Raw genomic sequence first — 25622 nt, 5'->3', positions numbered from 1 at the left:
TCCCACCCCACCCCCAACACCAATGAACAGAAAGTCATTTCCCTTCCACAATCCACAAGTAGAATGATGCCAGACTCATAAAACCCACGTGTTGTTTGATCTCACTATGACTTCCTGACCAAAGGATGGACCTACCCATGAGGGAGGGAGGGGAGAGCTCTGCCGGGTGTTTACACTCAACTCTCCAGTGAGGTCACACGCACTCAGGTTTGCTCTTAAAAGCATTTACTGCTCTAACAGAATAAACCATCAGGCCCTGCTCAACTCCATTCAGAGAAGAACTAAGAGATTACTTTTCCACACCTGCGGTCTAAAGAAGAGGAGGCTACCGCATTCTCCCTGCAAAAAGAATACAATACTATGTGCCTTGTCATCTTTCCAAGAAAATAAAAAACCTAAATAAAGAAACTATAGCTGGATGGCAGAAACTTCAGTGACAATGAGATTTGTTTCTGTTTTTGTGTGTGTGTGTGTGTGTGTGTGTGTGTTTGGGGGGCGGTGGAGTAGGGAGTATCCATGGAGCACATATCTGCGTTACACTGAATGCTTTACAAACATTATCCCATTTAATCCTCTTAATAACCCCATTGTTGTTGTTGTTCTTAGGCACCACTGAATCGGTTCCGACTCATAGTGATCCTATGAACAAGAGAACAAAACACCGCCCAGTCCTGCACCATCCTCACAACTGTTGCCATGTCCAAGTTCATCGTTGCAGACACCGTGCCAACTCATCCTGCTGAGAGTCCTCCTCTTGCCCCACTGAATCTCCACTCCACCAAGCATGATATCCCTCTCCAGGGACCAGTCCCTCCTGATAACACGCTCAAAGTATGTGAGATGAAGTCTCACCATCCTCACCTCCAAGGAGCATTCTGGCTGTAGCTTTTCCAAGACAGATACGCGCGTTCCTCCGGCAATCCATGGTATACTCAATATTCTGCAACAACACCATAATTCGAATGCATCTATTCTTCTTTGGTCTTCCTTATTCATGGTTCAGCTGTCACATGCATAGGAGGTGATTAAAAACAGCATGGCGGGTCAGGCACACCTTAGTCCTTAAAATGACGTCTTTGCTTTTTAACACTTTAAAGAGGTCCTTTACAGCAGATTTGCCCAGTGCAGTGTGTCGTTTGATTTCTTGACTGCTGCTTCCATGAGTGTTGACTGCGGACACATTGTAAAATGAAATCGTTGACAACTTCAATCTTTTCTCCATTTATCATGATATTGTTTACCGGAAAAGTTGTGAGGAGTCTTATTCTCTTTATGCTGAGGTGTAACCCATACCGAAGGCTGTGGTCTTTGATATTCATCAGTAAATGCTTCAAGTCCTCTTCACTTTCAGCAAGTAAGGTTGTGTCATCTGCATATCGCGTTCTGTTAATAAGTCTTCCTCCAATCCCAATGCCGTTCTTCATATAGTCCAGCTTCTCAGATTATTTGCTCAGCATACAGATTGAATAAATATGGTGAAAGAATACAACCCTGATGCACACCTTTCCTGATTTTAAACTTTAAACCATGCAATATCTCCTCATTCTATTCAAATGACTGCCTCTTGGTCTATGTACAGGTTCCACATGAGCAGAATTAAGTGTTCTGGAATTCCCATTCTTTGCAATGTTATCCATAATTTACTATGATCCACACAGTTGGATGCCTTTGCGTAGTCAATAAAACACGGGTAAACATCTTTCTGTTATCATCTGCTTTCAGCCAAGAAACCTCTGACATAGTTGCCTTCAAGTTGGTTCCGGCTCATGGCAACCCCACGTGCGTCAGGGTAGAACTGCTCCATAGGGTTTCAGAAGCAGGTCTCCAGCCTGTCTTCCAAGGCACCTCTAGGTGGGTTTGAACCACCAACCTTTCAACTAGTAGTTGAGCACTTAACTGTTTGCACCACCCAGCGATTCCCATAATAACGGTATGGGGTAATTATTATCAGCCCCAATTTACACATAAGGAAATCGAGGCTTAGCAGGTAAAGGAACATGCCCGAAATTAACCACTAGTAAGAAGCAGGGCTGAGATTTGAACTCAAGTTTATCTGGCTCCAAAGCCAGATATGTCCACAATACACTACTGCCTTTAACAAGCTTTCCACCACCCATTTACAGCAGCGCAGGCCCAGTGAAGACCTTCAAAATCAGAGTACGTGAACCTGTAGACACGGTAGAACCATTTTTGCCTCTGTGAAATTTAAAAAAATACATTGGTTTCTTGGTTTCTCAGTTACCACTAGAACTAAGTCAAAAGGACTACAGGCATTTCTATAAATCTGACCTATCTGAATCACAGGCCTAAAGATACAAGGGTTCTATACACATTCATAGCCATGAACCAGTGGTTGGTTAAGTTATGCACTTTTAGGCAAGAAAAGGATTATTATTAAAATGTCATCATTGTAGCACAGGACTCTCAAGCATTTCTTTAATTACATATAATTTACTTTCTGCTGGTTTTTTTAGTAAGATTAAAAATCCAAATCCACCTAAGTGAGGGTTGAAGAGAATCTCCTTGTACTCCTTGGCCCAGCCATTCCACCCCAGCTGAAGACTGACTTTCTGCTGCCACCCTTGAAAGATCTAGGTTTTTAGCTTTTTACTGAGGAAGCATATGTTTCCTTATGTACATTTGGGGGAAAAAAAGCCACAGGAATGTCGCCTACCTCAGAAAAGAACTCATCCATGAAAGCTGTGTTGTCAATAGCAATCTCGACTTCGTAAGTATCGTCATCCTGTGTCAGCTGCTTCTGTAACAGCAAAAAGGAGCAAGGTAAGAGAAAAAACTTTACTATTAATAACGCTCACAGTAAGCAGTGGACATTAGTGAACGTTCATGAAGTGCCAGGAGCTACATTTAGCATTTTACAGACATAATCACTTTTAAAACTCACCACAACTCTATGAAGTATCAAACTCTGCTTGCTGTCACAATGTCTAAACTCAAATCCTAGCTCCACCGTGTACTGATTTTTAGGGGGATTGACGGGACATGTTACTAACTTCTCTGTGCCTCGGTTTTCTCATCTGTAAAATGCCAATGATCACACCACCTACTTCATAGGGTTATTTAAGGAATAAATGAGATAATGCATATGAAATACTTTATTTGGCACACTGTAAATAGTGAATGCTAGCTTTTGTAGTTATTTGTGAAGCTGGAACCTGTGTAAGGCGGAAGTCTCTCAGGAAGGAAAACTCAAATATTTTCCACTAAAAGGAGAGAGAGAAAAGTGGTAAGACTGCATCCCATCAAAGGTAGAAGACTTGGGAGACTCAGAAAAACAAGGCAGTCACATTGCATTCTGGCTCTTACAGGGTTCACCATACAAGACACTTCAGTTGGAGAGCCTAAAGCTTAAGGTGGTTAATAACTTGGCTGAAGTCACATAACTAGGATGTGAGGGTGGGACGGTCTGGACCATGTGTTCCTAATCCCTTCTCCACACTGTTCAACCAGCAGTCTATCGTAGAACAGCTTCTAGCCACAATTCCTCCAAAGCACCAAATCCTCACCATAGAAGCAAAGATTTGCCTGTTTCAGGAAAGAGTTTCCTGTTTATCTTGCCAGGGAAACAGGCCTGTGTGTTGTTCCCTATCAGAGAGCTCATGTTTATGAGGAAACGGACGCTCTCCCCCTCAGCTCACAGCAACCTCTTGGGACCCCAGCTTTCTCAATCTCATCAAATTTCCTCTGCAAAATCACAAAATGGAAAGAAGTGTCTAAAGGAAGACACTTTAGACACTAAAGTGCTTCCAATCCCACCCAGCATCAAGGGCCTGAGCTGTTTCTACTTTCTTCCAGAACATTCTCTCTCCAGGCTACTGCTGTACCACGCACTGCCGATCTTCAGGCACATAACAAGAGCTAGGTTGGGGGTGGGAGGGGAGGGTAAACCCTACACAACCTACAGTGGCCTGTGGTGATCTAAGCCCGAGATATGTCACTCTCAAACACTCAGAACTCCAGGGGCAATGAAAGCCACCAGCAGCCTCTCTCCTCCACTCTCTACAATCCCCCGGCCATAGCAGAAGATAGAGTTTTTGTAAATTCCCATGGGAATTTGGGGCTCTCCAGCCCCTTGGGGAGTTTCTTTTAACTGGCTTGCCTAGTATCTCAACCTCTGGCTTGTCTGGAACCATCGCCATCCCAAGCTTAACAGCCACATTCACTGAGTTGCATTTGAGGACACTGCTCCCACCGCCTCCGGAGCCCTGGTGGTATAGTCATTAAGCATTCAGCTGCTAACCAAAAGGTCAGCAGCTCAAATCCACCAGCCACTCCTTTGAAACCCTATGGGGCATTTCTACTCTGTTCTATAGGGTCACTATGAGTCAGAATCAACTCAACAGCAATGGGGATTGGATTGGTTTGGTTTGGCTACAGCCTCAGGTGGCACAAATGGTTTGCATGTGGCTGCTAAATGAAAAGTGGGCAGTTAAAATCCACCCAGCAATTCCACAGAAGATAGGCCTGGCAATCTACTTCTGTAAAATCACAGCCATTGGAAACTCTGTGCAACAGTTCTGCTCTGACATATATGGGGTTGCCACGAGTTAGAACTGACTCAACGCCAACAGGTTTGGTTTCTGGGTTTTTTTGTTTGTTTGTTTTTTGCCACAGCCTCCACAATCACCTTCCTAAAACTGAGAACTGAACATGCCCCTCTGCCACTTAATTGAGTGACAAGTCACCTCCTAGGATTGAAAGTCCCCATGCCTAACAGAACATGCAGGCCCCTTTAAGATCTGGTCTCACCTACACTTCCCACCTATATTGAACTCTCTAGAATGGGCACTTGGAACTCCTTGCATTTCCAGAACATACCATTCTTTCATTTCGCTGAGCTATATCCCACAAGGGCTTCTTCCTGGAATGTCTTGGACTAGTTGGCAAATTTTACTTAGGCTTTAAAACTCAGCTTCAACAACCTTCTCTTTGTACCTTCCCTGACACATACCCCCCATGCAAAATTAAAAATCCCCCTAAACACCCACTGCACTTTGTGCAAACCTTTCGTTGTAACCATCATAGCCTACTACTAATTCTCCCTTTACTTATCTGCCTTTCCCAGATGACTATACACTCCTGGAGCATAAGCACTGCCTTATGTATCTATGAGAGTAAATACTTTGAGGGTGCATCTGTCTGCCCAGAGCACATTCCTTTTGGGGAGCTACCCTTCGCTCTTCTCATGTGATCCTGAGGAAGTTATCATCATGACCCAGGCTCCCTAAGGAATGTGGGTGGTGAACGGAGTCTGAAGTAAATGGAACCAAGTCAACCATGGCCGCACCCAAGAGCTGTCCATGAGATTCCCAGAGCTGCCCTAGTTCCTCTCCTTCCTGAGCCACTCTTTGGTTGAGAGCAGGTTCTACAGATTGTCCCCAGGGGAGCCCTGGTGGCTCAATGGTTAAAGAGATTGACTGCTAACCAAAAGACTGGCGATTCAAAACCGCCAGCTGCTCTTTGGGAGAAAGATTTGGCAGTCTGCTTCCATAGAGATCTACTGCTAGGAGTTGGACTGACTTGATAGCAGTGGGATTCTTTCAATGGGCTGAACAGTATCCTTCTAATACATTTTTAAGATTCATTTAGCCAGAATAGACCTTTGTCACCTGCAATTAAAACTGAGCACCGCAGGGAAGACAACAGAGAATCCCTGAAGGAGCAGGAGAGCAGTGGGATGCAGACCTCAAATTCTCATGAAAAGACCAGACTTAACGGTCCGACTGAGAGTAGAAGGACCCCGAGGTCATGGTCCCCAGACCTTCTGTTAGCCCAAGACTGGAACCATTCCCAAAGCCAACTCTTCAGACATGGATTGGATTGGACTATAAGGCAGAAAATGATACTGGTGAGGAGTGAGCTTCTTAGCTCAAGTAGACACATGAGATAATGGGCAGCTCCTGTCTGGAGGGGAGATGAGAAGGCAAAGGGGGACAGAAGCTGGCTGAATGGACATGGGGAATATAGGGTCGAGACAAGGAGTGTGCTGTCTCATTAGAGGGAGAGCAACTAGGAGAACATAGCAAGGTGCATACAAATTTTTGTAGGAGACAGGCTTGATTTGTAAACTTTCACTTAAAGCACAATTTTTTTTTAAAACTCAGCACTGCACTTGTCACTAATTAATTTACTGAGCATGTATACGGAGCACTTACCATGCACTAGGTATGTAACAGAAATTTAACCCATTTTAGTTGAATAAATAACTAGCTTCCAGAGATCAGTAGCCTGGATTCACCCAGACGACTGTAAAGTTTGAGGCAACATGTTCTCTTCAAATATTATCACACACTCAGGCCTCCCAGTGGCTTCCAGAGAGCTCCATCTCCAGAGAAGGATCTCTGTGATCCTTACCAGAAAAACAGGAACACAATCTTCCTCTAGGAAGGTGAGTTAAGATAACATTTGTTCAGAGTGTCCTCTCTTCAGAGGTCTTCTGGGGACCCACACTGAGGGGAAAGACCCTACTATGTATGTGTACACACATACACCCCCACACAGAGAGACACACACATGTGCATCAATTCAGTCTTCAAACAATCACAAGTGCTAAGGGAGTAAGAAGAAGCTACCATAGTGTGATGGATTAAAAGAAGGTTCCAGATGCAGGAACAACTGTGTCCTAGGGTATGAGATCCAGGTACCTAACTCTCCATCATTGTACAAATTTTTGACATCCCTGCAATTTGTACAGGGATTTCTCACATCCAAGATGGCCACCTCTTGGCTTAGAGTAGATTCTAGCAAAGCAGCCTGGTCCATCTTCAATGAGGAAATGTATGAACTGGGAAAAGGGAAGTCTTTGGGAACCCATGACCTAGGTCCAAAATCTGTTGCTACCAATTACTAGCTGTGAGACCTCAATTGAGTCCCTTACCTTCACTGAGCTTCAGGTTTTTCACCTGTAAAATGGTAATAACACCACATACCTTATGACTTTTACGAGGATTAGAGGAGATCACATATAGAAAGTCTCTAGCAGAATACCAGGCACACACTAGTGCCTAACAAGTGTCAGTTTCCCTGTCATCTAGCCATAAAGATATGGGTCTGAGAAAGCAGAGTCTACTCTGAGTCTTCCTCCTCCACAGGAGAACACTCTCACACCAAAGGCTATGTCAGTAAGGTCAGCTCCACAGCATCCTGATGACCAGGGTTGTAAGCTGCCCCATCACATACCAGTCACTGAGGCTTTAACGAATGGTTTCACACCTCTGAGCCTCGATTTCCTCATCTGTCAAATAGGAATAGTAGTGTCTACCAGGGCTATTGTGAGGATGAAATATTTTAAAGTTTCTTAGGCAATGCAAAGCACATAGTAAAAACTCAAGGAAGCAACAGTACTTCAGAAAAATCAGCAAATGAAAACCCTATGGATCACAATTGCCCAATCCCGTTGTGCATGAGATTGCCCGTGAGTCAAAGCCAACTCAATGGCAGCAAACACCACCAGCTAAGATCAAGCTATGCAGCTTCTAAAGAAGATTTAACTCAGACCTAAGTATCTTTAAGGCCCCTGAGTGGCACAAACACCTTGTGCCTGGCTACTAACCAAAAGGTTGGCAGTTGGAATCCACTCAAATGGCACCACAGAAGAAAGGCCTGGTGAGCTATTTCTGTAAGATTACAGCCATTGAAAACCTCATGGAGCACAGCTCTACTCTGACACACATGGGGTCACTATGAGTCAGAATCAACTCAATGGCAACAGGTATGGTTGTATTTTGTCTTTTTTTTTTTTTTTAATTATCTTTAAAGGGGAGAGGAGTCCTGGTGGTGCAGTGGTTAAAAAACCTGACTGTTGACCAAAAGATCAGCAGTTCAAATCCACCAGCCACTCCGTGGGAGAAAGATGTAGCAGTCTGCTTCCATCAAGGTTTACAGCCTTGGAAACCCTATGGAGCAATTCTATTCTGTCCTGTAGGGTTGCTATAAGTAGGAATCAACTCGACAGCAGTGGGTTTGGTTTTCGGTTTTAAAGGGGAAATGAAAAAAGATAAAGGAATTTTAGAGCTGAACACAGCCTTACAGATTCCATCATCAAATCCTTTCACTTACAAACGGGGAAACCAAAGCCCAAGACCAAATAATGAGTTACTGACACAGCCAGGAATAGAACCCAGGTTTCCTATTCCTATCTTCCCATGAAGCATTTTTCCCACTATAGCATGCAGCTTCCAAAAACATAAAATAACAATGACAACAGCAGCAATAAAGTTTAGCTTCGAGCTGGAGCTACCACAGACTTTTCCACAAAGTGGGATCTGGATCTTCTGACACAGGTAGTGATAGGCTCAAGGGGGCCCAGGGCAAAGAAAACACACAAAGCCCCTTAGCCTCAGCCCACATGACTGATTATAGCAGAAAGGGAACTTCAGCATCGTTATCTAAGAATCATGGTATGTGGTAACAGCAATGGTGCAGTAGCTGCAATATCAGCCACTATAAAAATGTAATTGAGAACCACAGCCCCAGCCATCCACCTTCTCCCTTCCAAGTCTTTCCTCCCAGCCTCCACCTCCCCAGCCTCTCATCGCCTCTCCAACAAAGACATGGGTATATCGCCAATGACTTAGGCAGCACTGAGGTAGAACCAATGGCCCATCTCCCTTCCATTCCCCAAACATGTCCCAAAATTCGGTGAGGACAGCCAGGGCTACAACCTCCTCTGGACTGAGAGTGGAAAGAGTTCAGAGACTCAGAACTGAGCTTCAGGAAGCTTAATATGCAATTCCTCAGTCAGTGCCCACTCTACTGCCTTCTCCATCACCCTTAGTCTATTTGACCACCAAAACCAACCAGTTGCCATTGAGTCGACTCTGACTATGGAAACCCCATGTGGGTCAAAGCAGAACTGTGCTCCATAGGGCTTTCAATGGCTGATTTTTTCAGAAGCAGATCAAGCCTCTGGGAGGGCTCGAACCTCCAACCTTTACAGTTAGCAGCTGAGCATGTTGATAGATTACACCACTCTGGGATTCTGCAGGTCCCTCTTAATTAGCTCATTTAATTAATAAAAATGTTTGCCACCCACCAAGTCCCTACTAGGTGCTAGACCGGCACAGTGTTGATCTTGCTGTTTACAAATTCCATCTATATTTCGTAGTTGAGAAAACTGCAATTTAGGGAAGTTACAAGTTATTCATGGCTATCAGCTACCAACGTGCAGAGCCAGGGCTCAAACTCACGGTGCCTGTTCTAAGCCCTTGCTTATTCCATCACAACCCCCTGCAAAGGAGCCTATCACCAAAAGCAGCTATGGGCCCAGGGGAGCAGCACCCCGGCTGTGAGAAAGCACACTGGGCTGACAAAGAAGAGCTGGGGATGGCCCTTGTCTCCATTAAGCCTTGGTTTTCTCACAAAGTAAGAAGCTTAGCTTTCCAATGCGGCTTTGTGGATCCCCAGGATACCTCAAACATGGCTCAGCAACTACCCAGGGAAGCCAGGGGAGAGGGTAAGGGCAAGGAAGTAGGGCTCTCCGGCACCCACCTCTCCCCTCCAATCTGCATGGCTCCACTTTTATCTTCTGTATACACTAGAGTTGTATAGTCCCCCTATTATCTGCAAGTGATACATTCCAAGACTCCCAGTGGACGCCTGAAACCATGGATAGTACCGAACCCTGTATATACTATTTTTTTCCTATACATACATATCTTTGATGAAGTTTAATTTATAAATTAAACATAGAGAGTAACAACAATGACTAATAATAAAATAGAATGATTACAACAATATACTATAATAAAATTATGTGAATGTGTTCTCTCTCTCAAAATATCTTACTGTATTTTCATACCGCGGTTGACCACATGTAACTAAAACCACAGAAAGCAAAACCGCGGATAAGAGGGGACTACTCTATAAGATTTTGTTTTAAAAAAGAATTCCGCTGTCAAAAAAAAGCATGAGTGTGAGAACATGAAAGTTAAAAACCACTGAAGTAGATGAATGGATGCCTTCAAAGAAGGGAGGAGAGGAAGACAGTCCTCTCTCTCCTTTCCAAGTTAAAACATGGCTGCAACGTAATTTCAAATCATCAGCATTTCCTTAAAGATAATTACAAATCAGAGCAGCAAGGCAGAAGGAAGGGAAGACGAAAGAAAAAAATAAAAGAGTCATCCCAAACAGAGAGGGCATCACTCACCAGCTCTCTGACTCCCTCCCAGTCATGAGAGCTAGGCCCCAGGGAGACAAGAGGGCTACCAGGAAAGGGTTTCTGATTGAGGAAAATAATAACAGCGGAAAGGACCCACAGCCTGGGCTAGAAAGGGACATCTGGTCCTTAACTTCCCCCAGCAGGGTATTAAAGGATTGTGGGCTAGCTGGCTGGCGGGGGCAGGGGCCCTTCCAGCACAAGCAAGCAAGTGAGCACAAAGCCTCATAACTTCTCTCCACATTTAAACAGCTCTTTATTCCACAGGCACAGACTCTTGTTTACAAACCCAGATTTTTCTCCAGATAAATCTGACTCAGAGTCAATGACATCTGGTTTTTCCTGTCCCTGCTGCCCACTTCCCTCCCTCCGGGATGAGGGTCTGTGGACTCTCAAGACTAACACCACCACTTCAAGGGCTCCATGCACACATACACACACCCATGCCCACACTGCCCAGCATTTGGTTTCTCCAGTCCCTCTTCTTGGACCTCAGGAGCCAGGAATTCTGAGGAAGCATGTCAGCTCCCTATAAGCACTGGGTACTCTCTTCCCCGTTTCAAGAGTCAGATGACCCATCTCTATGCCCAATTCTCCCTCCCACGCTGTGTTTTCTCTTGCAGTGAAACTCCCCACAGGCGGCACTTCCCCTTTTCCCCGCATTGCATCTTCCCCAACACACTCTTCAGATGAATCCAGAGGAAATGGAGGGACAACGATACCCTAGGTGAGCTGCACACTTGTGCTTTCAAGACGTTGTTTCAGCTGAGCAATTTGAGGGAGGAATTAACCCCAAGGGAAAGAGGAAGATACTGAGCTATCAACTCATTCTCACATCAGCCCAGGGCCAGTGAAGAGGTGGACAACTGGCCAAAAGCCAAAGTCCCTGGTGACCCCAATCCACACATTCTGCTGTAACAATGATAATACCAATACAAGATAATATGTGTGTGTTGTTACAGGCATGCTCACATTTTCAAATATACTAATTCTCACATCAAGTCTGGGAGGGACATATATTATTTTCCCCATGACAGATGAGCCAATCATAGCTTAATTAGGTTAAATAATTAATGCAAAGTGGTTCAGCTTAGGATGAAAGTCAAGGGCCCCTGTTCTTACCCTCCACACTCTACTTGAAGATGCCCTTTCTACTTTGGTAACACCAAAAAAAAAAAGTTGTCCTCAAGTTAATTCCAATCATGGTGACCCCATGATTTCAGAGTAGAACTGCACTTCATAGGGTTTTTCAATGCCTGTGACCTTTCAGAAGGGGCCCTCGTGGTGCAGTGGTTAAGACACTTGGCTGCTAACCAAACGGTTGGCAGTTCAAACCCACCAGCCGCTCCTTGAGAGAAGGATGTGGCAGTCTGCTTCCTTAAAGATTTACAGCCGGTAGTTCTACTCTGTGCTACAGGGTCGCTATGAGTCAGAATCGACTCAACGGCAGTGAGTTGGTTGGTCACACCTTTTAGAAACAGATCGACGGGCCTTTCTAATCCATCTTAGTCTGGAAGCTCCACTGAAATCTGTTCAGCATCATAGCAACACGGTAGTTTCCAGCGACAGAAAATTCTACTGACGGATGGATGGTGGCTGCACGTTAGGTGCACTGGCAGGGAATCTAGCCCGGTTGTTTATCCTAATCTTGTTGTTGTGTGCTGTCAGGTCGATTCCGACTCATAATGATCCTATATGACAGAATAGAACTGCCCCTTAGGGTTTCCTAGACTGTAATCAAACTACTAACCTTTTGGTTAGCAGCCAAGGGCTTAACCCTTGCACCACAGGGCTCTTTATCCTAATCTTACCCACCCTTTATAGATCAGCTCAAACCCCAGCACCTCCAGGAAAGCCTCCCCAATCAACCTGCTCACAAAGATCATTCCTAGGAGGAGGATAGAAGTTGACCTGAAGAAAAAGAGGGGGAAAAGCCCGCCAGGTGGATGTCATCTATACCAATGAGGATTCCTCAGTTAGGAGGTTAATTCATCCGGAATCACACAGTAAGGTGTACAGCCAGGACTGGAACCCAGCTTGGTTCAATTACTTAGAGGAGAATCTCAGGGTCTTACAACCGACCACACCACAGTGTTCTCCTCCTCACTACAGGGTCCCATCCAGAGTAACGAGATGCATTAGTTCATTCATTCATGCAACAGCATGTACTAGATGTCTACCATTTGCTAAACAATAGCAGAAGTACTGGAGATACACAAACAAAACTTAGCACCTCTGCCCTTCAGGATCTGCAGCAGGAGACAGACAGGCAAAGAGATGATTATAAGACCACATGACACAGGATGTCAGGCAGCACTTAGTACAAGGAACCATACAACCAGAAGAAGAAGGGGTGCCCAACCTCACCTGAATCCAAAGTAGAGCCAGGGGAAGAAGGAAGGCATTAGCGAATTTTCACAGAAGTGACTTCCTGGGCTTACTTTTGAAGTCTGAACAGCTTTACCCAAAGGACACCCAAAAGAAGGCCACTCAGGGCGAGGGAACCACACCTTTTTCCTGGTTTCTCTCTCATCTCAGGAGCTAGTCAATGAGATTCAAAGAATATCTTCCACTTCCTCTTAAAACACCCAATTCCACTTCAGGTCCTTCCTCTTGGTAGTACCTCAGCATTCTTCATGCTCTTTCTGACCTACTTTCCCTTTCTCCATGCCCCTCGACACTCCCACAACATTCAGTTCTCAAGGATACAGAAAGGAAGAGGGAAGGCACTAACAATGTCTTCTTCCCTACTCCATCCTCAGCCTTCTTTCCAGGTCTTCCTTTCAGCCTCTGTCCCACATGCCCCTTCCCCTCTAGATCCTTCCAGAACACTTAGTTAATAGTTAAAATCGTGTTAAAGAAAATGCCCCCCTCCCCGTTTAAACTCTTAAGACTTTATGGAAACTAAAAACTTGTAATAAAGACAGTTCTGGGAAATGTTTAAATAATTAGATAAGCCATAACTAGCCTACAGAATGCAGACATGCAAACTTAATAAACCAGTCCAAGCCACCTCCTGCTGATTAAGTGAACAGCAACTAGTCATTTTAAATCTCCCTTATGGGAAATCCGTTAACAGTTTGTACTGTATATAAACAGGTCACAATTGTAATGTGACTAGCTCATCTCTTCAGAGGGGGGCTCCCTGTTCAAGAACAGTTTTTTCCACCCAATAAAACCTTTGAACTCTAACTGACTTATTTATCAGATTTTTTTCTTTCAATGGCAGACAACCTCTATTTCACACTGAAGGAGTCCTGGTGGTACAATGGTTAAGCGCTCAGCTACTAACCAAAAAGGTTGGTGGTTTGAACCCGCCAGCCCCTCCGAGGGAGAAAGATGCAGCAATCTGCTTCTGGAAAGATTACAGCCTTGGAAACCCTATGGGGCAGTTCTACTCTGTCCTATAGGGTCGCTATGAGTCAGAATAGACTCGACAGCAACAGGATTTTTATTGCACACTCAACATGTGCTGAGGATTTTTCTAAGACAAGTACTTTATATTTACTAAGGCTTTTAATCTCCACAACAACCTTCCCAGGAGTGTTCCATACTTTACAGCTGAGAAACCTAAAGCATAAAAATGTCCAGTAACCTGCCCAAGATCACGCAACTGGTGGCTGCCTGCGCCTGGAAAGCCTGGGCAGCGGGTTGCAGCAGCCTTGCTCTCCACCATCACATTGAGATGCCTCTAAGAGATCCCCCAGGCCCCACCCCAAGCTTGCTTGCAGCTCAGGCCACAGGAAACTCTCTTCCAAAGCCTTGTAAAAAATACAAGTAACATACTGACAAGGTCATCCAAACAAGGAAAGACTGGGAAACTGCCGCAGGCCCGAGAAGCAAAGGAGACAAGACAACCAAATGCAGCATGCTATCCTGGATGGGATCCTAGAACAGAAAAAGGGCGTTTGTGGAAAAACTAGTAAAATCCAAATGAAGTCTGGTGTTTAGGTAACAGTAACGGACCAATGTGGGTCTCTTCATTTTGACAAATGTTATCATTGTCGCGTAAGATTTTAATCATGGGAGAAACTGGGGTAGGGATATATGGAAATCTCTGTACCATCTTTGCAACTTCTCTGTAAATCTAAAACTACTGCAAAATTTAAAGTTTATTTTAAAAAAAGAAACAACCCTGCTCACATATCAAGCCTCCCTAACCCAGGCTGTGAAAAGCACCCAGACAGTAAATGCTCCACTAATCTCTTTAGGTGGGGGTTGAACTTCACTCAGCCTCAAGACAGAGACTGGGGAATGTTGCCATGGAAATGGCCCGATGCCAAAAAAACAGGCTGACCCAATGTGGAGGCGGCGATGGGGAGAGGGAACTGAGGAGGGGCCGAATGTAAAGGTGCCTGGGACCCTTGGGGACCACAGAATCGCAGGTGAATACATTCGCAGAATATCCTCGTTCATCCACTGGACCACCTGGCATACAGTTTTCAGGCTGCGGACTGGGCAGTGAAGATACACGGAGAACGAGGTACGCTCTCCAGAACACAGCACTTAGCAAGGCTGGCAGCTTCTGAAATTACAACATCACGTGGCTGCTGTTATAGATCAACAAAAATAAAGACTTTGTGGGAGCCCAGGAAGGGCATGGTCAATGCTTTCTGCCTGGGATGTGGAAGTTTCGGGAGGTGGTAACACTGGAAATGAGCCTTTAGGGATGAGGATTTTGCCAGGGGAAGAATGGGGCAGCTACATTTTCACTGTAGTATCATATCTTCTCCTTTATCACCTTTCTGGACAAGGGTGACCCATGACATCTTGGGCTGAGGGTTTAGCTATAACTAGGAGCCTTGGGGAGCCCTGGTGGCACAGTGGTTAAGAGCTCATCTGCAAACCAAAAGGTCAGCAGTTCAAATCCACCAGCCGCTCCTTGGAAACCCTACGCAGCAGTTCTAGTCTGTCCTAAAGGGTCTCTATGAGTCAGAAGCAACTTGACAACGATGGGTTTGGTTTTTTCGTCAGAAGTCCTGCAGAATGAAACAGTGGTCTCTGGCTTCATTAGCAAATTTATGGATTCCCTGAGTAAATGATCCACTCCAGGCAGGCGCAGTTCTACCAACTCACAGTTGGGGCACAGGGAGAGGGAAAGGCATCATGATGAATAGGGGATGTGTAAGGGTGGCGCAGTGGTTAAGTGCTCAGCTGCTACCCGGAAGGTCAGCAGTTCAAACCCACCAGCTACTCCACAGAACAAAGATGTAGCAATCTGCTTCCTAAAAGATTACAGCCTTGGAAACCCTATGGGGCAGTTCTACTTTGTCCTAAAAGGCTGCTATGAGTCAAAAGCGAGCCCTGGTGGCACAGTGATTACCCACTTGGCTGCTTACAAAAATGCTGACCGTTCGAACCCACCAGTCACTCCGTAGGAGAAAAATGTGGCAGTCTGCGACTCACAGCGATCCTATAGGACAGAGTAGAACAGCCCCATAGTTTTCCAAGGAGCAGCTGGTGAATTCAAACTGCCAACCTTTTGGTTGTTGTTTGCTGCCGTTGTTAGGTGCCATCAAGTCAGCTCTGACCCATAGCCACCCTATGTACAACAGTATGAAACACTGCCCAGTTCTGCGCCAGCCTCACAATCGTTGCTATGCTTGAGCTCATTGTTGCAGCCACTGTGTCAATCCATCTCATTGAGGGTCTTCCTCTTTCTCAATGACCCTCTACTTTACGAAGCATGATGTCCTTCTCCAGGGACTGATCCCTCCTAATAACATGTCCAAAGAATGTGAGACAGAGGCTCACCATCTTTGCTTCTAAGGAGCATTCTGGTTTTACTTCTTCCAAGATAAATTTGTTCATTCTTTTGGCAGTCCATGGTATAGTCAATATTTTTCACCAACACCACAATTCAAAGGCATTAATTCTTCTTTAGTCTTCCATATTCAGCGTCCAGCTTTCGCATACATATGAGGTGACTGAAAACACCATGGCTTGGGTCAGGCGCACCTTAGTCTTCAAGGTGGTCTTTTGCTTAGTAGCTGTAATGGACTAAATTGTGTCCCCCAAAAATGTGTATCAATGTGGCTAAGCCATGATTCCCAGTATTGTGTGACTGTCCACTATTCTGTCATCTGATGTGATTTTCCAGTGTGTTGTGAATCCTACCTCTATGATGTTAATGAGGCAGGATTAGAGGCAGTTACGTTAATGAGCCAAGACTCAATCCACAAGATTAGGTGTGTCTTAAACCAGTCTCTTTTGAGATACAAAAGAAGTAAGCAGAAAAACATGGGTACCTCATACTACCAAGAAACAAGCACAAAAAGCATAGCACGTCCTTTGGACCCAGGGTCTCGGCAAGGAGAAGGTGCTCAACCAGGGGAAGATTGATGATAAGGGCCTTCCTTCAGAGCCGACATAATAAAAAAGCCTTCCCCTAGAGCCAGTACCCTGAATTCCAACTTCTAGCCACCCAGACTGTGAGAGAACAAATATCTTTGTTAAAGCCATCCACTTGTGATATTTCTGTTATAGCAGCACTAGGTAACTTAAAGAGTAGCTGGCTGCTTAACCACTGTACCACCAGGGCTCCTTCTATAAAGACTCACCACCACTGCCCATTGCCGTTGAGTTGATTTTGACTCATAACAACCCCCATAGGGTTTCCAAGGCTGTAAATCTCTACGGAAACAGACTGCTCAGAGCTGCTGGTGGTTTTGAACCGCCAACCTTTTGGTTAGCAGTCAATTGCTTTAAGCACTGCACCACCAGGGCTCCTTAGTCTGTTTCTGTAAAGATTACAGCCATGAAAACCCTATGAGGCATTTCTGCTCTGTTCTACAGGATCACTGAGTAGGAATTGACTCAAGGGCAATGAATTTGGTTTTTTTAAGGGCCAATCTGGGTTGATCGGCCAAAAGCCAAATGTTTAATAGATACCACACAGAGTGCTAGGCACTGGGGCCCCAGAGGAATGGTATATCTGCCTCTGCATCAAAGGTCATACAGTGTATTTGAGGAGATGATCAAATACATTGTAGGGTGATAAAAAGAAGCCAGATAAACATGCTCAATTCTGAGGATCTCAGCCAAATCTGAGTTTCAATTCCCTCACCTGACAAATGAGGATACTATAGAACCACCTTAATAAGAGGATTAGAGACAAGGTTCGTAAGGCACCTACCACAAGCCTTGTCCAACAGTAAATAGTTGCTCAATAAGTGATCATTGTTATTGCAGTTGATGTGGTGACAAGTACAGGGAACCATCAATCTAAAAACAACAGGACACAGGAAACAAAGAGTCCAGCTCATAAAAAACAAGTCAGAAGGTGGTTTCAAACCCACTTCACAAAAACAAAAAACTCTACTAACTTAATAGAAGGATTTCATTGCAACGCAAGGTATAGCCCATGAGGGCTCCTGTAATGGGAAGAATATTCTAGGCTGCAGTGTGGGACTACTATGTACAAAGAGTTTTGGAAGATGGGTAGGAATTTGGGCAAATGGGGAAGGTAACACTTTAAGGGACAAAGGACTACATGAGGTAACATCTCTCCTTTAGCTCCTGCTAGTTCCCCAAGCTCCCCCACACTCACAGGAATAAAAATAAAATTAATCCCTTTCTCTCATCTCTTCTGGCCACCGGCTGATGGGTCTGTAATCCCTACTCAATCCCCACCACTCTGGTCTCAGTTCTGCTTCCCGTCTGCTCATAGAAAACAGCTCTGCCAGGGAGCGAATTCCTGCAGTGCAGAGCAGAAGTGAGGAAGGATTCATTGACCAAATTATCACAAAAAGGATGGAGTCTCAAAGAAGGGGCAAGCTGGTATGTTTTAAGACTTGGTTATGATCCGACACACACAGCACACAGTAAGGGCTCAATAAATCTTTGTTGAACGAACTAATTAAGTTTTGGAGGGTAAGTAAATTGGTTCCATATTTCTGATGGAATTACAGTATAGCTGCTATCCTGTGGAACCCTGATGCCACAGAGATCCTGGAACTTCAAATGGGGGAAGGCTTCAAGGACAAGCCCTTTAGGAAGCAGCCAGATACAAGACAGAACAGAATCAAAAGCAAGATCGGCCTTTAGAGCCCTGGCTGGTTGATTCCGTTAGTGTGTCCCTATCAGCCCTGGCCTTGAAAGAACCAGCACATCCCAGGTCATCTCTAAAACCAGTCGCTGTTGAGTCAGTTCTGACTCACGGACGCCCCATATTTGTCAGAGTAGAACTGTGCTCCATTGGGTTTTCAATGGCTGATTTTTGGGAAGCAGGTCACCAGGACTTTCGTCCGAGGTACCATTGGGTGGACTCAAATTTCTAATCTTTCAATTGGCACCCCAGTACATTAACGATCTGTATCACCCAGGGACAAGTCATTTCTAGTTCCCTGTAGTCTCCAAAGAAGTTCATCTATCGTAATATAAGTTGTTACTGTGTGCCATAGAGCTGATTCCGACCCCTAGCAACCCTATAGGAGAGAGTAGAACTGCCCCACAGGATTTCCTAGCCTGTAATCTTTATGAGCACATCACCAGGTCTTTTCTCCCACGGAGCTGCTGGTGTGTTTAAACCACCGGCCTTTCAGTTAGCAGCCAAGTGCTTAACCACTGCACCACCAGGGCTCCCCATCATTACATACAGCTTCTCCATTATCATCACTTACCTTTGATTTTGGATGTCTTTTCATGAAATGGAAACCCTAGTGGTGGAGTGGTTAAGTGCTATGGCTAACCAAGAGGCTGGCAGTTCGAATCTGCCAGCCACTCCTTGGGAACTCTATCCAGCAGTTCTACTCTGTCCTATAGGGTTGCTATGAGTCGGAACGGACTCATCGGCAGTGGGGTTTTTTTTTTTTTTTTTTCATGAAATAGGTCCCTGGGTGATGCAAATGATTTGCGCTCGATTAAGAACCTAAAGTTTAGCAGTTCAAACTCACTCAGCAGTGAAGAAAGGCCTGGCAATCTGTTTCCATAAAGACTGCAGCCCAGAAAACCCTATGGAGCAGTTCTACTCTGTCACACATGGAGTTGCCGTGAGTCAGAACCAACTTGAGGGCAACGGGTTTTGTTTTCATGAAATACATTACTTTGTTTTCCCTATATGACCATTTTGAAATCTTGGTGGCGTTGTGGTTAACAGTTACGGCTGCTAACCAAAAATGTCAGTAATTCAAATTCACCAGGCGCTCCCTGGAAACTCTATGGGGCAGTTCTACTCTGTCCTATAGGGTTGCTATGCATCGGAATAGACTCGATGGCAACAGGTTTGGTTTGTTTTGGTTTTATATGGCCATTTACTACAGTTATCCCTCTGTATTCACAGGGGACTGGTTCCATGACCCCCCCCCCAAGGTAACAAAATCCGAGGATGCTCAAGTCCCTTATATAAAATGGCATAGTATTTGCATATGCACATTCCCTGTATACTTTAAATCATCTCTAGATTACTTAAAATACCTAATACAATGTAAACGCTATGTAAAAAGTTGTTACACTGTATCACTTAGGGAATAATGACAAGATGTGAACAATGCTGAAACACCAAGTGCTAGAGAGAGACTGAGGCTCTGCGAAGTGGTGGGAGGCTACAGCAGGGGCTGCCTACACATCATTTTATTCGCCTGGATTCAATGTAGTACTTGGCATGTGGCAAATGCAAGTTTTGCTTTTTGGAACTTTTTTCTTCTTCCTGAATAGTTTCGATCCACGGTTGGCTGAATCACTGATGCAGAACCCGCAGATACAGTGGGCCGACTGTATTTAAGATCAGGACTTTGTATAGTGATTCTGACTAATGCCATGCCTAGCAGAGTGCTAGGGACACAGGGTTCAAAAGGCACTGGTCATGGTGGTTGGTGGGTTCCATAGGCATGTGTCTCTGGAGATGCTCCACACATTTTGAATGGTTTTGATGGAGTACACATAAAACATTTGCTGATGGGAGATGTCAAGAAAGTTAAGGACCCCTGCCTTTCTTCTTAAGGGGACTGGCGCACCTGAAGAGATTGGACGTGAATCTTAACAAGGATTTAAAGAGGGACCTCAGCTCAAGTCTCACTTCTTCCAGGATGCCACCCCTTCAATGTCCTGACCCCAACTCCCCAAGGCCAGCCAATACAGTCTTCCCATGGCTGCCTCTCTCAGAAAGACAGTATCATAATATCTGTTTCTTATGTGTTCCCAACCTGACCGTGAACTTCCAGGGGCCAGGAACGTGTTAATCACAACTACACCCCAGCACCTATCAGAAGGCCTGGGACTTAGTAGGTGAGCAGTAAATGCCTGTTGAAAGAAAAGACGGCCAGGCAAAAGGACCCTGGAGAAGGAACTGTCTGGACTCAGGGGATGCAAAGTTCAGCTAGTGGGAAATCAGCAGGAACCACCTTCCAAGATAGGCTGGGTGTGGGCACTGCACATTCCTGATAAGCCTGTCCTAGGTCACTGTAGAGAAAGCTGACCAGGAGGAGCAGGGCAAGAGATAAGGCGAAGGAGATCTTATGACTAGGCCCTCAGCAAGGTCTGTCCTTCCCTGTGGATGCTGCTTCCAGCAGGCCAAGTTCAGGGAACTGACATTTATGAGACCTCTCTCTCCCTTGGGGTGGACGATTGTCAGGGATGATATCACTTCACCCTCACAATGATCCTCTGGGGAAGGTATGATGATCCATTTCACAGATGCAACTCTGAGCCCTAAGTCCTTCCCCAGAGCCTTATGTTTTTACAGGACTTAGAACAGGGTTAGGAGCCCTGGTGATGCAGTGGTTGAAGCGCTTGCCTGCTAACCAAAAGTATGGCAATTCGAAGCCACCAGCTGTTCTGCGGGAGAAAGATGTGGCAGTCTGCTTCTGTAATGATTCACAGCCTTGGAAACCCTATGGGGCAGTTGTACTCTGTCCTGTAAGATCATTATGAGGCAGAATCAACTCGACAGCAGTGAGTTTGGTTTTTAGGTTTTAGAATACAGTCACAAGCAATGAAGCATTTTATAGAACCATAAATTCCCAGGGTGGATGGAGGCCTCCTAGTTCAGCTACTCCCTCCACAAAGAAAACCAAACCCACTGCCGTCACATCGATTCCGACTCACAGAGACCCTCAGGACAGAGTAGAACTGCCCCATAGAGTTTCCAAGGCTATAATTTTTACAGAAGGGTGCCATGTATTTCTGAAGCAGAGCAGCTGGCCACCTTACAGTTAGCAGCCAAGCGCTTAGCCACTATGCCACCAGGGCTCCAAATTCCTCCAACATTCCAACAAACTTTTTGACTCCCTCCCAAGCCAGGGGGACCACTACCTCTCCAGCCAGCCTACCCCACCAATGGGCAACTCTGAGTGCTAAAAATGCTTTCTTACCCATCAATCTGATTTCTACCCATCAACCCCAGAGTCTTCTCCTTGTAGCTACACAGCACATGACAGCCCTCCAGCTCTCTGAAGACAGTTATCATCTTCCCTCCCCAAGGGTTTAGAAAGATTTCTGCAGAAAGACTGCACAGGCTGCCCACTGTGAAATTTGTTCGGTGCAGGCTAACAGACACTTGATAGTGAGAATCAGATAGAGAAGATGATGTATCTTGTTGCAGTGGGGAAATTCCTCTTCTACTGGGGAAGTGCACACAGGAGGGGAACTAGACCCAAAATTCACATAAACCCTAACAACGTTCTTCACGGAAAACAGTAACACTGCCAGAAGAGGCTTCCGAGGTGAACCCAACTCCTGGTTTTACAAAGGAGGGCTCGAGAAGCAGAGAGGTAAAGCGACACAAAGGGACACAGCTATTAAGCGGCAGAATCACAATTAGAACTTTTTGAACCTGCAATTCCATCCTCTTTGCACTCCAGCTCCACGCATGTTCCTGCTCCAAAATGCCAGAGCAGCCAACCCATAATTTCAGAACAGTCCCATAATAACAGCACCCATCTACAGTCTCACTTTCACCACATCCCCAAGATGCAATGGGAGGAAACAGGTCATTAGCTCCATCTAACAAAGGATAAGATCAAGGCACAGAGAGCTGATGGACTTGCTCGGGTTCCCTGGCAAGTTGAGTTTATGCTTGGAAAGCAAAGCTCAGTTCAGACTCTGCTGTTTGTTGACACTGGGCTGTTGAAAGAGGTCATGCTCTGGAAATGAGTTTCCTACCTAAAGGAAAGGAGATGCCTCCGTCTGCCGTTCAGTTCTGCACTGTTTTATGATCGCTGTGTGTGCTGATACGGGATGATCTGCAAACCCATGCCCTTCTTTCCTTCCTGCCTCCTCAAACCATCACCGTCGGGAGAAAATGCGCTGGGAAGACAGCTGGGAGCTCTGTGACCTGGGGCACACCACTTACCAGGCTGAGCTCCAGTTTCCTCATCTATAAAAGTAGGGATAATAAATTCTTCCCTGTCAACGTCACCATGATGTGAAGCTCAGGTGACCAAGGGCAAGTAGGAGGCAAGGAGGCTCACTGGCACGATAAACAACTGTCCTTTGCCCCTCCTCCAGCTCCCTACTACCTAGCCCTACCACCCCGAGCAGGTGGCAGGATCATGAGGGTCTCACCCAAGACGATAGAAGAGAAAGAAAACCAACTGCGACACCATCCCAATAGTCTGTGACACCTGGGCATGACCTACATTTTTTCAAAGGGCTTTTCCAGTTATGCTAATATTAACGTTTATTAAGTCCTCTGTACCAGGCACCGTACTAAGGGTTCTGCATGCTATCTTGCTTTTAGTTCTCAAAACCACCCTTAGGCTCTAGCAGGTGGAACCAGGATGAAAGCCAGTTCTATCCCGCTCAATGGTTCCCAAAGTTTACAGCGTTCGTGAATCACCCGGGGAGATTAATGAACACCGCAGATTCTGTAAGTCTAGAGTGGGGCCTGAGCTTCTGCATTTCCAACAACCTCCCAAGAAAATGGACTACACTTTGAGTAGCAAGGGCTCAATTTTAAGATCCATTCAGACAGAGGCTGCGTCAGGGAATCTCCAGGACTTACCATTGGGCCCCGCCCACAGAAGGCGCTCAATGATTATTTATTGAATGAGTCAATGTATATCAGACTCAAAACCCCACGCTTTAACATTTCTGTAAAAAGACAGACAGTTCGCATCCACCAGGGAGGCACTCCTTGGAAACCCTATGGGGCAGTTCTACTCTGCCCTATAGGATCGCTATGAGTCGGAATCGACTGGACAGCAATGGGTTTGGTTTTGGTTTTTTTATGCCTTGTTTCTATGTCATTTGATCCCGGTACGGAAGGATCGTCCCCATTTGACCGATAAGAAAACAAAGGCTCAAAAAGGAGTAAGTAGCCAATAGTCTTACAACTTTTGCATAACCGCTGGAGGCAGTCTACCTTCAAATCCTTTGCCCTGACCACAGCTGCCCGAAGGAATGGCAGGGGAAATTAATAATTACAAACAGCCGGACATCGAGGAGCTGGACCCGTCCCGGCACATGGCCGGCTTGCAGTTCCAGCGGTCACACAGGGGCTCCGCGCCGCTGCCCCGGAGAAAAGCGGGCGGATGTTCCGAGACCCCCTCCCCTTCACCGGGAGAGAAACGAGGATGGGAGGACGCCGTTCCGGGCACAGTGCCAGGTAACAGCGGACAGGTGGTGAGGTGACCCCCGGCCTGACCTCAGTGAGAGCCCCGCAGAGCCCAAGCACCACCCCCGCCCCCGCTGTGAATCCGGGGGTGCAGGGGGGCCCGAGGCGTTCAGGGAAATTGCCGCCAGGAGATGAATCACTCGGCACATGACCCTGCAGGAGAACGGAGGGTGCGCAACAGGCATGGGATGCGGGGGCTGGGGGAGCGCAAGCCCCGTGCCCAAACCCTACCAACTGGATTTAGGGAGCGGAAGGCAGGCCCTGTCCCACACAGCCCCAGCCCCGGGAACCCCCGGCAGCCCCCCGCCCTCCGGCACTCACGGCCTTCAACTGCTCCAGCCGGTCCTTCATCCTGGGGCCCGAGCGCCCGTGGGCAGGGGAGCGCGTCCCAGGTGAACGCGTCCCAGGTGAGCGGCCAGAAGTGGCGGCAGAGCCGGCCGGGACCAGGGAGCTCGAGCCGCAGGCGGGCGGCGGCCGCTCGAGGAGGAGCGTCGGAGGCCACCGAGGCTCCGCCGCGCCGCACCGCGCCGCCCCCTCCGGTCCCAGCCGGCGCCGCGCTCTAAATCCGGCTCCCGGGCCGGCGCCGGCGCAGCGCTGATCCTCGCGGCCCGCCCCTCACCTGGCCGCGCCCGCGCGCCTCCTTAAAGGGCCCGCCACCCACGGGGTCTCGAGCCCCACCTCCCCTAACTCGGGCACCTCCAGGGAAGTGGGTTGGGTGCTCGGGCCCTACTAGATCCTGCCTCAAGGCCCAGGAAGAGCGGGTGGGCCTGTGTGACCTCAAACCCATCCCTTTCCATCCCACTGTCATTCAGTAGTCTCCTGCCTGGGCCAGGCTCTGTACTAGGATCCACCCTCGACAGACTTACTGCTAGGAAGGGACAGTATACTGTAAAAAAGTGACAAGTTCTTAAGAATGGATTTTTGCTCCAATCGGTGGGAGGAAAATATTATGAGACTGTCTAAGAGAAAGCAACCAATCCTGTCTGGGGGAAGGGCATTCCCAGTAACTGGCACCGCGACTGAGCAGGCACAGAAGCAGCTGGAATTTCTGTCGGGGTGGGAGGGTGTTCCAAGAGGAAATAACTGGAGGTGGGGCAGGAAGGCCTGGTGGCATAGTGGTTAAGTGCTACAGCTACCAACCAAAAGGTCAGCAGTTCAAGTCCACCAGGTGCTCCTTGGAAAAGCTATGGGGCAGTTCTCCTCTGTCCTATAGGGTCGCTATGAGTCGTAATCGAGTTTGGTTTTTGGTTTGGGGCAGGAAGGTTCAGGCTGGGCTAAGAATTTGCATTTTATGCTGTTGGCAATGGGGATGCCTCAGAAATATAAGCGGTTGAATGCTGAAGTCAGAACACCTGCCACTAACAATTTGTATAACCTTGGGAAAGTCACTGTTTCTCTAGGAAACTCCGTTTTGTGTCTATAAATCGGAGATAAAACTCACTTCATAGTTTATTGTGAAGCCCATATGAGGAAGTGGAAATGTAATTTGTTAATTACAGAGCAGGACTGAAATGATAAAGATGTTTGTACTGAAAAGCTTAAATCATTCTCATTTCCTATGTGATGTTGATATTCCAAGGAACCTGGGTGGGACAAGCAGTTTGTGATCCTATTGGCCGCTAACGGAAAGGTTGGCGTTTCCAACTCACCCAGTGGCACCTCAGACGAAAGGCTTGGCAATCAGCTTCCATAAAGACTCCACTCAGAAAAAAAAAACCCTATGAAGCAGTTCTGCTCTGTAAAACATGGGGTCACCATGGGTTGGAAACGACTCAGTGGCAATGGGTTTTGGTTTGTCTTTTGTTTTTTATTTTTCTGACCATTCCTAGATGAGTTTTATCTTCTGAAAAGGTGGGAAGGTTCCTTGCACTGCTGTCAGTCTCTACTCCCTCTTCT

The 25622-nt window shown here is 46.4% G+C and overlaps 1 protein-coding gene across 2 annotated transcripts in view; it reads right to left on the bottom strand.

The window, feature by feature from the left end:
- Nucleotides 1-24295, bottom strand: part of STX3 (syntaxin 3) — a 52701-nt gene extending 28406 nt beyond the window's left edge. For both annotated transcript variants that reach the window (XM_049892087.1, XM_049892086.1), the window contains exons 1-2: nucleotides 24048-24295; nucleotides 2675-2758 (exon numbers count right to left, since the gene is read on the bottom strand). In XM_049892087.1, coding sequence (XP_049748044.1) covers nucleotides 2675-2758; nucleotides 24048-24077 — 114 coding nt within the window. In that variant the 5' untranslated portion in view covers nucleotides 24078-24295. The remainder of the gene's footprint in view (nucleotides 1-2674; nucleotides 2759-24047) is intronic.
- Nucleotides 24296-25622: the final 1327 nt, after the last annotated feature.

This window comes from Elephas maximus, chromosome 7, assembly GCF_024166365.1.
Source record: "Elephas maximus indicus isolate mEleMax1 chromosome 7, mEleMax1 primary haplotype, whole genome shotgun sequence".
In the NCBI taxonomy this organism is placed as follows: domain Eukaryota; kingdom Metazoa; phylum Chordata; class Mammalia; order Proboscidea; family Elephantidae; genus Elephas; species Elephas maximus.
Note: the sequence above shows the minus strand (reverse complement) of the source record. Positions and strands in the feature narration are given on the sequence as shown.